We start from the raw sequence: 15,802 nt of genomic DNA, 5'->3' as shown, positions 1-15,802 counted from the left end.
TTAGGGTCCGTATATCCATTCTAAGTTTCCACAAGGAAAGCTTTACACTGTGATAAACCACAAATCTAGGTCTGAATTAAATGACTAATGCTTTACCTAGTTTTTACCACTAGTTCTCTGCCAGAATCTTTTCAATTCATCCTCAGCCAAAGCCTGTCATCTATCCTGGCAATATACCCTTTCACCTCCCCACACCTCCTGTCTGTGCTTTTCCAGTCCTTTGGCTGCCCTCCGGTTTCTTCCCTCGCATACTTGTCTGACTGGTTCCTAGAAGCCTGGCAGAGATCCTTCTCTGACATAGATCTGGCTACTGCTAATTGAGAGTCCAAACACTCTTCTCTCAATGCAAATCTAAAGGGATCTAACTTATAAACAAAGAACAAAGAGAACAAACACATTGATACCGCCTGTGAAAACAAATCATGCATTGGCTTTTAAAGGAGAGAATAAAGAGTGGGTTGACAAAGAAAATAACTGGATAGAACACAGGCTAGGAAAAGACAGGGTAAAAATAGTTACTGGGCTATGAGAACAACAGGGAGAAGGATCAACCCTAGTTACTAACCCCCAAGGTGTTCCCTGGCCCCTTCTGGAAAGGTTAATGCAGTTACCTTTGTTCTGTGCATTAATGTAATCGAAGCTTCCAGAATGGCACATAGTAGGTGCTCTATATATTTGCTAAATGTTTTAAGTTTGAGAATTAAAAACTTAAATGACAAAGTATTCTCAAATAACAGCGCCATTGTTCTACTCTATACACCCCTGCCTTCTCCCTTGTTTTTGTCGTTCTTTTACATACACATTTAAAGCTAAGAACGTACAAGCACACGAAACCCCTTCAATTGCAGACTTAAACGTGCTATTCCAAACGAAGTTATGTTAGGTTGCTGCTTTTAAGTGAATGTCAACTCCTAAATGGGTTCACTGTTTCTGTGAGCATTCTTTCCCGCCTTCTTGGAGTTGAGGTGAGCGATTAAACAATCAGCATTCTCTTTCCTTTTGCTCAATCTTTGTTTTTCTTCCCTGCTCTCTCCTTTCTGCGGCTTTATTTCCTTTTCTAGTCTATCGCTTCTTTGGGGTCGCTGTTTTGCTCTTTCTCCGTCTTGTCTGTTGGTCCCTTTGATCCTTTCTTTTTATCCCTTATTCCGAGAAGCTCCTGAAAAATAATCTTATTTTTTCTCCTTTTCACGTCACTTCCCTCCCTTCTCCCCTTTCCCTCTCCTGGCTGTGAGAGGTGAGTTCCCCACTAGAGGCCAGCACTGGCTCAGTTTCGTCCCTCCAACCGGCGAGCAGAGCTCGGAGAGAAAGAACGGAAAAAAAGAGGAGAAAGAGAGAGCGAGGGGGGGCGCAACCCCGGGGCCTAGAGTGCGGAGGCCCGGGAGCGGCGTCGTCATGGCAACGGGCGCCGGCAGGAAACGAGGGACGCGCGGAGGGTGGGGGAGGAGGGCGCCGAGGGGAGGGGAGGGCCGGGGGAGGGGTCCGGCTGCCCCGGAAGCACCTCCCCGCCAGCCCCCTCCTCCAGCCCGGCCCGCAGCCCCCGGCCTGCAGCCCCCACCCTCTCGGCCCGGCAGGAAGTGACAGGCCCGGAGCGAGCCCCCGAGGCCTGGCGGAGCCGCGGCCGGGCCCGGACCCGGAGCGGCGGGAGGGGCGGGGAGCCGCGGCCGCGCCGGGTGCCTCCCACCCCGCCCTCGGCGCCCCCGCCCCTCCAGGAAGGGGAGGAGGCGAGGGGAGCCCGCCGCGGAGGCCGAGCGAGCCCCCCGCCCAGCCCGGAGACTGGGGTCCCGGGCACATGAGGTGGACGCCCCTCGGGAGCACTCTGGGTGCGGAGCCGGGCGCGAAGGTAAGCCGGCGACCGCGGGCTGGGGAGGGGCAGGACCTCTGGGGGCTTGGCTGCGCGGGGAGGTTTCTCCTGCCGCCTCGGGCTGTGGAACGCCCCAGGTACCTCCCCCAGTTTCTTTCCCTGCCTACCTCCTGCGCTCGGCTCTGCGGTCCTTCGGCTCTGCCCGTCCGAGTCTTCCCGCTGTTCGGGTCGCCGCGGTTAATGCTGTCTGTCCGTCACCCTCGTTGCCTCTGACTGCTCCTTTTCTCATTCATTTCTCCTTCTCTGACTTTGGCTCTCCCATCCAAGCATGCTTGCTGTCTAGTTATCTCCCTGCTTTTTATGGTCCGCTGGGTTCCTTAGCCTCCTGTCTGCCTGCTCACTTGGGTCAGTTCACTCCTGGTACCAACCACTCTGTCCGCTCCCTTCCCCCGATGTATGTGCTTCCTCTTTGGAACCTCCTTTTCATCAAGGTTCCATATGCAAGGACCCCTGGGCGTCTCCTATCCCTGTTCTCCAGATTACTTCCATTTCTTTAGCACAGTCTTCCCCGAACCACCCCTTTCTCCCGCTTCCCCCTTCCCCTGCCCCATCCTTTCTACGATACAGAGTTTTATGTTTAGGGTAATTGATTTTCTCCAACTCGTAGTTCAGTCGACCCTGTACCACGTTCACTTCAATATCCTTTTCTAGCTCCGTTCCAGGGGCGTCGGTGCTCCTACCTACCCAACCCATCCGCACCCAAACACTACGTTTCAGCATGACCGTGGTTTTGCTATTCCAGGGACCTCTAGATCAGCTTCTCTTTTTTCTCCTTTAATTCTGAAAACTTAAATTCACTGTGCCTCCCAAACTTTTTGTTGTCTTTATTTTTGGTGCGTAAGTTTACAGTTCCAACGTTAATCACGAACAAGTAGATTTATGTGCTTAAGATCCAGGAATCCTGGTTTTGATAACAATTTCCCTTAATTTTATCAAAGACTTCCAGCTGATCCCTTTCTATCTCTATATCCATTTCACAATCTGAAAAGATATTATTAATAAGGTTTCTGTTTGGGGGGAGATGAGGGGTCGTATAGTTTATTAGCATTTTCATCTATGAATGTAGGAATTAATGTATGTCCTCTTGAGCTAGTTAAACGGGTCTCTTGTCTCTTGAGTCCAGTGAACTATACAACTATGTGTGCTGCCTCTAATCCTTACCCACTTTTTTCCTTCACATGCTGATAATGAGGATTCATGGGTCTGTATCTGTTCAGTGCTTTGATATTGTGGCAAAAGATGTGGGGAGAAGACAGAGTTGAAGCTGATATGATTTCTCCTATGTACTTCTTGGGTTATATCCATGTTTTCAGTGACATTTGCTGTTCCTAAATGAAACTGCAGAGATGGGTAGTTCTTGGGGAATAATGATGGGTTAGGTGATACTGAGAATCAGATACAAGAAATCTCTCCACCTCTGTTGAGTAGGCCAAGTGGTTTGATTTTATTTGTTTGCTTGTTTTGGAAGCAGTCATTAAGATAAATCCACTCGAACAAAATTGTTGACAGCCCTTAGCAGAAATTCTGGTTTGATGGTTACATTCCTAAACCAAATAGTGCTTTGCAGACCTAGTATTTTTAGTGGCCCTGTGCTTCAGAAGTACAGAATTTAGTGTCTGGGGTTTAACAAAAGAGGGGGGAAAAAGAACAACAACAAACCAACCCCTTATCATTTAGTGCTGCCTTGGTGCTTCCTTTCTATTTGTTTGCTTGGTTCCTACTAATGAATATTAGTGTAGACCCCAGAAGGTAAATTGTGACCACTTTAGTGATCTAAATAATTGAATCTTACTTTCTTGAAGATTTTTATTGCCGTGTATTTAATGTTTAATCCTGGGACTCATTTGTTAAAATGATATATCACATTCAGTTGTGAAGCCTTCTTTGCAAATGCCGAAACTGAGGTATAAGAAGGGAAAGGGCCTGACCAGTGGTGGCACAGTGGATGAAGCGTTCAACCTGGAATGCTGAGGTTGCAGGTTCAAAACCCTGTGCTTGCCCAGTCAAGGCACATACAGCAACCAAGAAGCAACTAAAGTGAACCAATTACAAGTTGATACTTCTCATGATGCTCCCCACCCCACCATAAAATCAATAAATAAAATCTCTAAAAAAAAAAAAGAAGGGAAAGGGACATGCCTGAGGTGTTATTATTAGTACCCTGAGCTGGAACCAGGCAGCTGTTTGGGCTCTATGGGCTGGAGCCTAGCTCTTCTACCTTCTAGTTTTATGATACTCCATGATGCATTTAACATATCTGTATCTTAATCCCCTCCTTCATAAAATGGGGACAATGAGTACTCAAACTGAGTGACACTGCTTTAATTACAATTATTTTTCCTGGTTTGAGGAAGAAGCCTTGTACTAGTGTAAAGACTTGATACTTACTAGGACAATTTTTTTTCCAGATTTTATTTATTGATTTTAGAGAGAGAGAGAGAAAAGGGGGGAGTAGGAAGCATCAGCCTTTAGTAGTCCCTTCTCTTATGTGCCTTGACCAGGCAAGGACGGTTTTTTGTTGTTGTTTTATTAAGTGAGAGAGAGGTGGGGAGGCAGAGACAGACTTTGAACAGGAACCCCCCACACACACACCTGGATCCACTTGGCAAACCCCCTACCTGGCGATGCTCTGTGCATCTGGGGCCCTTGCTCCATTGCTCAGCAGCTGAACTATTTTAGTGTCTGAGTAAGGCCGTGGAGCCATCCTCAGGGTCTGGGGCCAGCTTTGCTGAACCATTTGAGCCATGGCTGCAGGAGGAAAAGAGAGAGAGTTGGGGGTGGGGGGAGTGGTGGAGAAGCAGATGGTCGCTTCTCCTGTGTGCCCTGACCAGGGATTGAACCTGGGACTTCCATATGCAGGCCAATGCTCTACCACTGAGTTAACTGGCGAGGGCCAAGGCCAAGGCCGGGGTTTTGAACCGGCGACCTCAGCCTTCCAGGTCGATGCCTTATCCACTGCACCACGACAGGTCAGGCCAGGACATCTTCTTTACCCTCAGAAAATTTCATTTTCACACTTGTAAAGTGGGGATATTATTATTTATAGAAAAGCACTAGGAAAAATAATGGAGATGAGAGGAGGTACCGAGTGGCTTCTCAGTAAATGGTGGCCATTGTTAAGATGATGCTGATAAGGATGTTACAGATGCAGATAATGAGATAACTAAATTTTAAACTGTTACAAAGTATTACAGGACTGTCAGATGGCCTTATTATTATGAGGTTCTGTCTTACATTCTGGCTATTTTATATTTAATGATAGTTATGATGGAATATATAAAGGTGTTTCTTTTGAGACTGCATAATTTCACAAGATGGTGTGGGGAAGAGCATGTTGCATATTTGGTACTTATAAAACCTAGAAATCATGGATTATGGAAGGAGAGGAAGATACTTGGATCTAATTTGAATAACATGAAATAATAGTTTGAGATTAGGTATAAATTTTAACTAACCCTTTGCTCTTCCCATCTAGGTCTTGAGTCAGAGTACCACCAGCCTTGGGGACCCTGGACCACTATCATGGAGACTGAGAGTGAGCAGAACTCTAACTCCACCAGTGGGAGTTCCAGCTCTGGTGGCAGCTCTCGGCCTCAGATAGCTCAAATGTCACTGTATGAACGGCAAGCAGTGCAGGTGAGGCTCAACTCTGAGGGATGTGATCTGTGAGTATTACTGGCTTAGGGTAGGCAAAGGTGCCTCAAGATAATCACCCTTAGTTCCTTTCCAGAAAATTGGGGGAGTTGGATTAGGTGACTAAGGTCTCTTTTAGTGCTGAGACTTAGGAATTTACAACAATTTGAGCAAGCGAACAGTAAAGGAGAGTCAGTCTTTTTTTTTTTTTTTTTTTTTTTTTTTTGAGAGAGAGAGGCAGGAAAGGAGAGAGATGAGAATCATTGACTTATAGTTGCAGCACTTTAGCTGTTCATTGATTGCTTCTCATGTACCTTCACCCCAGGGTTCAGGCTGAGCCTGTGACCCCTTTCTCAAGCCAGCAACCTTTGGACTTAAGCCAGTGACCCTTGGATCATGTCAGTGATCTCATGCTTGGGCAGCGACCCCACAGTCAAGCAGGTAAGCCTGTGTTTGAGCCGGATGAGCCCCCGCTCAAGCCAGCAACCTTGAGGTTTTGAACCTAGGACCTCAGTGTCCCAGGTTGATGCTCTGTCCACTGTGCTACCACTGATCAGGCGAAATTCAGTCTTTCAAAGATTTTTTTTTTTTTTAGTACCTTTTAGTTCATGTAGCTAGATTTTAACCATATCTCTTCGTAGATTGTCATATTTTTAATCTTTGGCCTTTTGCATAAATCACTGAGTAGCCTGACTGGCAGTGGCACAGTGGATTGAGTGTTGGCCCGAGACACAGAAGACCTTCAAAACCCCTAGGTCACAGGCTTGAGCACGGGGTTGCCAGCTTGAGCACAGGATCATGATCCCAAGATCTCTGGCTAGAGCCCTAAGGTTGCTGGCTTGAGCAGGGGATCACTGGCTCAGCTTAAGTACCACCTCCCCAGGCACGTATGAGAAGCAATCAGTAAACAACTAAAGTGAAGCAACTACAAGTTAATGCTTCTTATTATTCTCCCCTCCCCCCCTCTGTCCCTGTCTCTGTAGTCTCTCTAAAAAAAAAGAAAAAAAAAAATCACTGTGAGTAATGACAGTGTAAAATTCTTTAGACTAAAGTTTTATTTTTATTAGACAAATAATAAATTCCATGTTTTTAAAAGTCTGGGGTCTGACCTGTGGTGGTGCTGTGAATAAAGCGTGGACCTGGAATGCTGAGATTGCTGGTTCAAAACCCTAGGCTAGCCGGGTGAAGGCACATATGACAAGCAATGAACAGCTGAAGTGAAGCAACTACCATACGAGTTGATACTTCTCGCTCCTTCGCCTCTATAAAAATAAAAAATCTGGAAATGGGCCTTTTACTTAAAATATTTTGATTATTAGAATAATTATGCATATCATAAGACTGGTTCTAATAATTAAAGACTGTTAGTTTACACTAAAACTGAATTATCAGTATCATCTTTATAAATATCTATTAGCATTATACTGTAGATATTTGAAATACCAGTTTGAAATTTTTGCTTGATCGATTCTTTCACAAAGCCACTACTTACTTTATTTTTCATTACTTTCAACCCCTTAGGACTCTTATTACCTCTATTGTAACCCTAGAATATGGTCTTTTATTTTCTTTTTACATTAATCGACATCTCATTGATTTCTGTCTGTCTAGTTCCAATTCTTTTCCTTGCTGTATCATGTGTTTCCAGATTCCATTTTGGGAAATAAGTGCCCTGATGAATTAACACTGTTTTACTTTTCTATATATATGAGAATAGAGTGTAGCAGAATTTATTGCTTCTCCACTTATTGAAGACTATGTGAACTTACTGGTTCTTATAGAAGCAAACTGGACAAATCAGAAGTTGATGATTTAGCCAGACTTCGATCGTCCTTTGTTTCTCTCCTTGCCATGAGTCCCTTTCACAAGCTCACAGTGATTTTTATAGGAGTTGGGATGGATTCATTCTGAGTGGGCTGATCCTCTCTCTCCTTCTAGGCTCTGCAGGCACTGCAGCGTCAGCCCAACGCAGCTCAGTATTTCCACCAGTTCATGCTCCAGCAGCAGCTCAGCAATGCCCAGCTGCATAGCCTGGCTGCCGTCCAGCAGGTGAGAGGTCAGCAGCCAGCTGACCCAAGAGGGAGGGGCAAGGTGCTGCAGGTGGGTAGGGTCATACCACATCCTCCACTAAGCTGAGCTGGAAACACAGTCTCTACTGCCTACTAAATGGATCTTAGCTTCTGGGTTACAGTGAGAATTGGGCGAACTCCCTTTTAGAAACAGAATGGCTATGTCTTGACCTGCAGCCTGCGATGGGAGCCACTACACATTAGCAGTTGAGTGCTTAAATATGGCCAGTCTAAATGGAGATGTGCAGTAAGGTTTTGGATTTCAAAGACTTAGTGAGAAAAAAAAAAGTAAAAGTAGTTTACATTGATTATAGGTTGAAATGAGATACATTGGCTTTAATAAAGTCAAGTAGAAGAGGGTATGGGGGGATAAATGGTGATCGAAGGAGGTTTGACTTGATGTGGCAAACACAGTTTGCCAGATGCCAATATGCAGATGAATTGTACACCTGAAACCTATATAATTTTATTAACCAATGTCACCCCAATAAATTCAATTAAAAAATAAAGTGTATTTCTCCTGTTTCTTTTCCCTTTTTAAAAAATATGCATACTGGAAATTATGTATGTGGCTCGCATGACATTTGTATTGAACAACTCTGGGTTAGACTTATTAGTGATTCATTATGTGACCTGACCAAAGGTCCTTCCACCTAAAGGAAAGTGGGAGGAGGACAGCTTGCCTGGCTGCTCCAGGAGAGTAACATGGGAGTTGTTGGGTTAGCACATGTGCTGATGTGAGGGTTGTGAGCGTACTGAATATGCTTGTTCTTGTTTCATAATGGAGACTCTCAGTTCTTACCTGAAATTTCTATTACGTGTTGTGCATCTGATTTATTACTGAAAGAATCACAGCCTTTCCTTCGTTGTCTCTGCTCTTTATTTTCTGTTGTCTCTAACAGGCCACCATTGCTGCCAGTCGGCAGGCCAGCTCCCCAAACACCAGCACCGCACAGCAGCAGACGACCACCACCCAGGCCTCAGTGAGTACTTCTCCCCGCTGAGAGGCTTCTGGAACTCTCTCTGTCTTTGTCTCTGGGTTACATTTGATATGATACAGCTGATCTGGGAGTGTTTACTGAGCCATCAGTGGTATTTACTGCCCTTATGTAGAGAATGTTTGTAAAAGGAAAAGTAACCAACTTAGATCTATATAGGACTCTTAATGAGGAAGGAGGTCTAAGAAAGGAGAAAGAAAATCCTGAGGAAGAAGAGGACATAATAAAAGAAAGGGACTAATTTCTGGACCCTTCAATGAGAAGTAAAATCGGTTCAATGTCATTCCTTTGTCTTCTCAACTGTTAGGCTAGTGGTTAGCACTGGTTTGTTTACTCTGGTAATACTCCATAGTAGCCAGGGATAGAAAGTTGCAGGGATAGGATAATTGCGGATAGGAAGGTGTTATTCATTTTCCCCTGCCTTTACGAAAGTAAAATATTCTGTTCTTGACCATATCACTCTGAATTTGTTAGTCATTTATATTTCCTCCTAAAGCCTTACTCCTGGTTCCTTTCTATACCACACAGATCAATCTGGCCACCACGTCGGCCGCCCAGCTCATCAGCCGATCCCAGAGTGTGAGCTCTCCCAGTGCTACCACATTGACCCAATCTGTGCTACTGGGGAACACCACGTCCCCGCCCCTCAACCAGTCCCAGGCTCAGATGTATTTACGGGTAAGCCACAGATGTAACTGCCATTGTCTCCAGGGCTGAATTGTTCTGTTCCTGGCTAGGACTTGAGTGAAAGCTTTTATTTAACCATAGTTAGTTAGTTACCCAGTTGTTTTAAGACAAGCTGATTTACTTCCACCTTGCTTAACTCTAGAAGTAATGCTCAGTATTTGCAGGTAGTTTGCAGATTACGTCGATATCCTAAATTAGAAGATAGTCACTTTGACATTTGACTAAATTAGCAACAGATGCTCTAATCTTTCGACCTGTGGCTCAAGTTCACAAATTCTAAATGTTCTCTTAGCCTATCTACTTACTGTACGTAAACACTTGTTCTAAAATTCTCATTGTCTCAATTTCTTTCATGTTTGACTCTTTTTATCAGTGTATAGTTTTGTACACATTCTAGGTTTTCTTCTGGATGATTCACCACATGGAGAATAAGGGCCTCCTGGGTTGGTGTGGAAAGGGACAGGGCTTCGCTGTTTCATATCTTCTGTTTATTTTGTCTTGTGGTCCTTCCCTTCCATTTCTTCTGTCTTTCTTCTCTTCCTCTTGTTCTCTTTCCTCTGCTTTTCCTCCTCTCCTTGCCAGCCACAGCTGGGGAACCTATTGCAGGTAAACCGGACCCTGGGCCGGAATGTGCCTCTCGCCTCCCAACTCATCCTGATGCCTAACGGGGCAGTGGCTGCCGTCCAGCAGGAGGTACCGTCTGCTCAGTCTCCAGGAATTCACACAGATGCGGACCAGGTCAGTGCAGCCATCGACCTGGTGGACACTGGGGAGGACAGGGATGACCACAGTCTAGGGCCCACCCTTCCCTCAGTACCATTTGTCAGAATTCTTAATTTTTATTGTTTTGCCCTTCATTTTTGTAGAACTCCAGTCCCTTATAACTTTTGAGTTATTTGAGCTTGGAAGGGAAGTAGATTTGGCTGAAAATAGCCCTCTGGATCAGGAAATCTTACTCTTAACACAGGGCAGATTTCCCTACTATATCTTAGCTCTGCAAGGTTCAGTTTATTTAGGAAGTCTTTAATTCTCCTTGCAGAACTGTCTCTGGAAGATGAGGGATGGTGGAGGGATTTCTGCTATGTATACATAGATGTTAAGCTGATCTGGCTTGATTCCATCTCTTCATAAATGCAGTCTTTCTGCTTACCGTGTAGTCCCAAATCTTTCTCATCGTTGCTTCCCATGTCTTATCTCCACAATTTGTGTGTGTGTGTGTGTGTGTGTGTGTGTGTGTGTGTGTGTATATAAAGTATTAGCGTTGTATATATATTTTGAGCCTGAGTTTTTTATCTTCTTATAAATGGGATCTAAACTGGGCTCTCATAATACTTATTTTTTTAGCTTTTCAGTTAGCAAGTAAATATTGAGCTTTCCATTGATATGCTCAGATATATACTAGAAACTTTGATGGATTAAAGTAAATATGAGTCAAGTTTTTATAAAGAGAGATCAAGGAAGCACAAAAGGAAATTGCGCAATCTTTAGTGACACAAGTTTATTTATTTTTTCGATTTTATTTTAGCTTTTATTCATTTTTAGATAGAAGGGAGAGAGAGAGAGAGAGAGAGAGAAGGGAGGAGGAGCAGGAAGCATCAACATCAACTCCTATATGTGCCTTGACGAGGCAAGGCCAGGGACTCAAACTGGTGACCTCAGCGTTCCAGGTTGATGCTTTATCCACTTCGCCACCACAGGTCAGGCCAAGTGACACAAGTTTAGAGAAGAGTTGGCTGTAATACTGTTTACTGACTTTTGGGATACTTGAGGGAATTCTTGGAGGATGAGTATGACCTGATTTAGAGGAAAGAGAAAACTGGAGACAGAACAGTATGTGTAAAAACATAATTCATATATATGAGTAAGAGTTGAGGGTGAGTGGATAAAGAGGAGACAACAGGCCTGATGGTAGGAAATGGTCACTGTGGGGTGGAAGTCTGAAAGCCGAGTGACTCCATAGGTAGCAGGGGTCATACCTGGCCGTTGAACAGCAGCCTAATGGGATAAGTCAAGTACTTGAGAAAGAATCATCTAGGAACATGTTCCTGGAGATGACAGAAATGAGGAGCCTACTAAGAAATGCTTGGGGTCATATATAATAAGGTAAGACCTTTATTTCAGACTGTGGTAACAGCAGTAGGGCCAGACGGTGAGGTTGAGACTGCTTCCATCTACTCATTGAGGGTCAGCATGTGGAGGGAGAGAGGGGTGGTTAAAAATGTGAATCTGATATCTCGATCAGATTCCTACTCCCTGACTTACTGTGTGACCCTAGGCAAATGGTCAGACATCATTTGGACATAGTTTCTTCATCTATAAAACATCTATTATAAAATACCTACATCAGAGTGTGTTATGACGACTAAATTAGTTGGTATTTATAAGTGTTTGAACAGTGCCTGGACATAATGAGTATTAAGAGCGTTAGCTATCATTTTTATATATCAGACGTTCCTTTGTCCTGAATGCCCAAGGAAGTCATAATCCCTAGACTGATTGAGATTATAAACCATTGAAGCACCAGACATTAAGCAAATAATCACCTGAATGGTGTAATAATAGCTTCATTAGAAAGTACAGAGTGCCATGAAACAGAAAAGGAGTTAATTTAGCTTTGGGGTGGGGTACAAGTCAGGAAGGCCTTTGAGGAGGTGACAGTTAAATTAGGTCTATAGAAGTTGGTCAGGTGGGGACATGGAAGGAGTGATGAAGGCAGGGGAACCTTATGTCCAAAGATCCCGAAGAGGGAATTGAAAGACCTGTGTCCCTTAAGTATGGCAAAGGGGAATGGAAATGGTGCAGGAGAGGCAGGAGAAACCTCATCCAGGCTCTGTGTTTAGGATTTGGGGATTTATGTGAAAAACAATGGGAAGCTACGGAAGGATTTTAAATGTAGAAATGACATCAGAGATTTGAGGGGTTTTGTTTGTTTTCATTTTAAAGATTGTTGTCTCCTCTGTGGCAGATAAATGGAAATGGTGAAAGTGAATATAGGGAGAACACCACCATCATACTAGATTAGGGGAAAGATGCTTGGATTGGGCAGCAGCAGTGGAGACAGACAGAAATGAATGAATTTGAGAAAAACTTAGAATGTCATTGAAAAGGAGAACTGATCATTCAGTGGGTGGGGAGTTGAGGCAATTCCAGAGATGTGATCTGGCACAGCAATGAGGTGGCTGGTAGTGATACTTTTGAGACGAAGAATGTTGGAGAAGTGGATTTTGGGTGAAGTTCACTTATAGATACGCTGGCTTAAAAGTGCTTGTTAGCCATCCAGAAGGGGATACTGGGTTAGCAGTTTTACTTGTGTGGTGCTGAGCTCTGAGTCAAAGATAACTATGTTCAAGAGTAGTAGGCATATACTGTAGATGATAATTGAAATCAAGGGACTGTTTGAAATACCTTAGGGCAGTGGTTCTCAACCTTTCTAATGCCGTGACCCCGCAATACAGTTCCTCATGTTGCGGTGACCCCAAACTAAAAAATAATTTTGGTGGCTACTTCATAACTGTAATTTTGCTACAGTTATGATTCGGAATGTAAATACCTGATATGCATTATGTATTTTCTGATGGGCTTTATGAGACCCCTGTGTTTTGGTCATTCGACCCCCGCCGGGGTCACGACCCACAGGTTGAGAACCACTGCCTTAGGGGTATGGTATGGATTGAGGAGAGAAAAGCCTTTAAAACGGAGCCTTGAGGGTTAGTATGAGCCCTTAGAAAATAAAGCAGTTCAGGTTTGAGTAAGGGGTGATGGGCTGGCAAAGAGGAGTAGGAAAAGAGTGACAGAGACAAAATCTGAAGAATTTTGTGTGGTCATGAAGACAGTGGAATAGAATGGAACAAGGAGTGGCAAGGGTCCTTCAAGAGAGCCAGAAAAGCTGGAGCTATTAATATGGACAGAGAGCCCTTGCAGTGGAGTCATGGGGGTGAGGATGACTGGACAGTGGGAATAGACACAGTGGATATAAACAAGTTATTAAGCGTTTAGCAGTAACAGGAAAGGAGGATAAACTGCGAGAGGGGAAGTGGAGTTCCAGGATGGTGAAGGAAGGGAGCCAGTAGAGGAGAAGTTGAAGAGACAGGTGCTTGTCTAATTCAGACAAGAGAATTGATTATGTACACTTCTTGAAAAGTGGGAAGGATAGAGGCAAAGAAGAGAGAAGTGATGGGTGCTTATGCAACTGAATGTATAGATTGGTGGTGGAACTGACGATGTATCGTAATTGCCAGATAATAGTAAGCACCCCAGGACCCAATCCTGTTGATTCTTGTAAATCATTCCCAAAAGCTGTCATCTCTTCTTCTGTACTGCTTATTGCCTGAATTCGGGTTCATTTTTCACCTGAATTACTGTACTAGTTTTCTAACTTTTCTCTTGACTTCAGACTTACCTACTTCTTTTACACATTATTATATAGAATAGGTTTTTTTGAAAATATATGTTGTTAGATAGAGACTTGACGTGGGGAGGTGAACACTCAATACAGTGTACAGATAATGTTTTCTAGAATTATGCACCTGAAACCTGTATAATTTTGATAATCAGTGTCACTCTAATATATACAATAAGAAGGAAAAAAGATATATGTTGTTACTATGTTATTTTTGTACCTCTGGTATAGAGAATTGGATGAATCCTTGTCTTTATCTCATGATATCCTCTTACTGATGGTCCATTCATGACCCACTTTTATTTACTCAGTAAGTTTTAATAATATAATAAGCAATCTCAGTTCCATCTGTTGCCATGCTGAGGGTGTTCTGATTCCTAGGTTCATTTTTCCTTTGTATCCCTTTTTATATAGTCTTATTTATTACATTTATATATAATAAAGTACTTTTTTTTTCACAGAGGCAGAGAGGGGGACAGATAGGGACAGACAGACAGGAAGGGAGAGAGATGAGAAGCATCAATTCTTCGTTGCGGCACCTTAGTTGTTCATTGCTTCTCATATGTGCCTTGACCAGGAGGCTATAGCAAAGCGAGTGACACCTTGTTCAAGTGAGTGACCTCACGTTCAAGCTGGTGAGCCCACACTCAAGCCGGCGACCTCAGGGTTTCGAACCTGCATCTTTTGCGTCCCAGTCCGACACTCTATCCCCTGTGCCACCACCTGGTCAAGCTTAATAAAGTACTTTTTAATTACAGAAAATTTCATATGAGAAATAGAAAAAAGAAATGAATTCTTATTTACTTATCTAGCTTCATCATTGATGAACACGTGGCCAATTTTTCCAGGCCATTTCCCTTCACTTGTGGATTATTTGGAAGTAAATCCCGAACACCATATCATTATTTTCATTTATATATACAAAATACCCATATATTTGTATTTAAAAATACAGTGTATACAATTATATAATATATAAATAATTATAAAATAAACATTTTGTTTGTATTTATATTTAAAAGGTGCTTATGCTGTATGCAGTCTTTGAGATGCTTTCTTAATAGCATATTTTCGAGAACCATCCATATTGTTGCATGTCATTGTAATTTCTATGTAATAGTCCATTATGTAAATACAATACAGTTCATGCAACAATCCATTTGGGTGTTTCCCAGGCTTTTGTAAGTATGAATAGTGCTGATGTGAACATTTTTATACATGTCTCCAGTTGTACACAGCAGGAGTTTCTCTTGTAGAATTCCTGGGTTAGAAGGTATGTGAATGTTTAATTTAGGTTATGATGCCAAACTGTTTTCCAAAGTGATTGTACTGATTAACATTTCCATCAGCAGTGTTTACAAGAATGTTTTCAACTGTAGCTTTAATCATGTTTATTCTGATTAGTACTCTTCTATGGCTTCCTGTAATCAATTAAGTTACTCACTATTCCTTCTCTCTGTTTATATTTTGGAGTACTTACTATGTAATGTCGGGCACTGCTAGGTGTCGGAAGTATAACAGTGAAGATGATAGACACATTTTCTGTTTCCAAACTGAAGTTCAGACTCCCTGTTTTAACACACCAGGCCAGGCCCTTCCTGATCTGTACCTTTCTCCGTCCGTAGCCTCGGCCTACGCTTCCTCGTTTTATAGGGGGTCCTTGGGTTATGAAATACTGTAGTTCCTTTCGTATGACAGTGACGTACCTGAATTTTTGTGTAAGTTGAAACGCCCTAGCCTAACACAAATGGCACACTTGCGCTTTTAACAGTTCAGAATGGCGTAGTTAGGTGTACTGGGGGACGCCAGCGCTCTCGCTCATAACGCCGCCTTACTGCGTATTCTTCCATGTGCAGCCAGACTAGCTTGCCCACGTAGTTTTTAAGTATGATGCCAATGGCGTAAGCCAAAACACTCATGTCTCAATTTTTAAAAGTTTTTATGGGAATGAGCATCATAAACTCAAAATGTCATATCATATGTTGAAACTGTCGTAACCCAGAGACCCCTGTATTTCTTGCCACTCCCTCTAACTCTCCAAACATAATAAAATACTTATAATTTCCAAAAATGTTATCCTTTTTCTTTTTTCTTTTTTTTTTGACTCAGCATTCTTGCAAATGCTGTCACCTATGACTTCAAACCCTTGCCTTCA

General features: G+C 43.2%; 1 protein-coding gene across 2 annotated transcripts in view; it reads left to right on the top strand.

The window, feature by feature from the left end:
* Window positions 1-1,584: 1,584 nt before the first annotated feature.
* Window positions 1,585-15,802, top strand: part of PHC1 (polyhomeotic homolog 1) — a 24,192-nt gene continuing 9,974 nt past the window's right edge. Inside the window, exons 1-6 of one of the 2 annotated variants that reach the window (XM_066263689.1) lie at window positions 1,585-1,840; window positions 5,337-5,497; window positions 7,433-7,543; window positions 8,466-8,546; window positions 9,090-9,239; window positions 9,831-9,986. In XM_066263689.1, coding sequence (XP_066119786.1) covers window positions 5,384-5,497; window positions 7,433-7,543; window positions 8,466-8,546; window positions 9,090-9,239; window positions 9,831-9,986 — 612 coding nt within the window. In that variant the 5' untranslated portion in view covers window positions 1,585-1,840; window positions 5,337-5,383. The remainder of the gene's footprint in view (window positions 1,841-5,336; window positions 5,498-7,432; window positions 7,544-8,465; window positions 8,547-9,089; window positions 9,240-9,830; window positions 9,987-15,802) is intronic. The other variant, XM_066263680.1, reaches the window with a different exon arrangement.

The sequence above is a fragment of the Saccopteryx bilineata genome, chromosome 1, assembly GCF_036850765.1.
Source record: "Saccopteryx bilineata isolate mSacBil1 chromosome 1, mSacBil1_pri_phased_curated, whole genome shotgun sequence".
Taxonomy (NCBI): Eukaryota; Metazoa; Chordata; class Mammalia; order Chiroptera; family Emballonuridae; genus Saccopteryx; species Saccopteryx bilineata.
The sequence above is the reverse complement of the archived record's forward strand: the minus strand, read 5'-3'. Positions and strand labels throughout refer to the sequence as shown.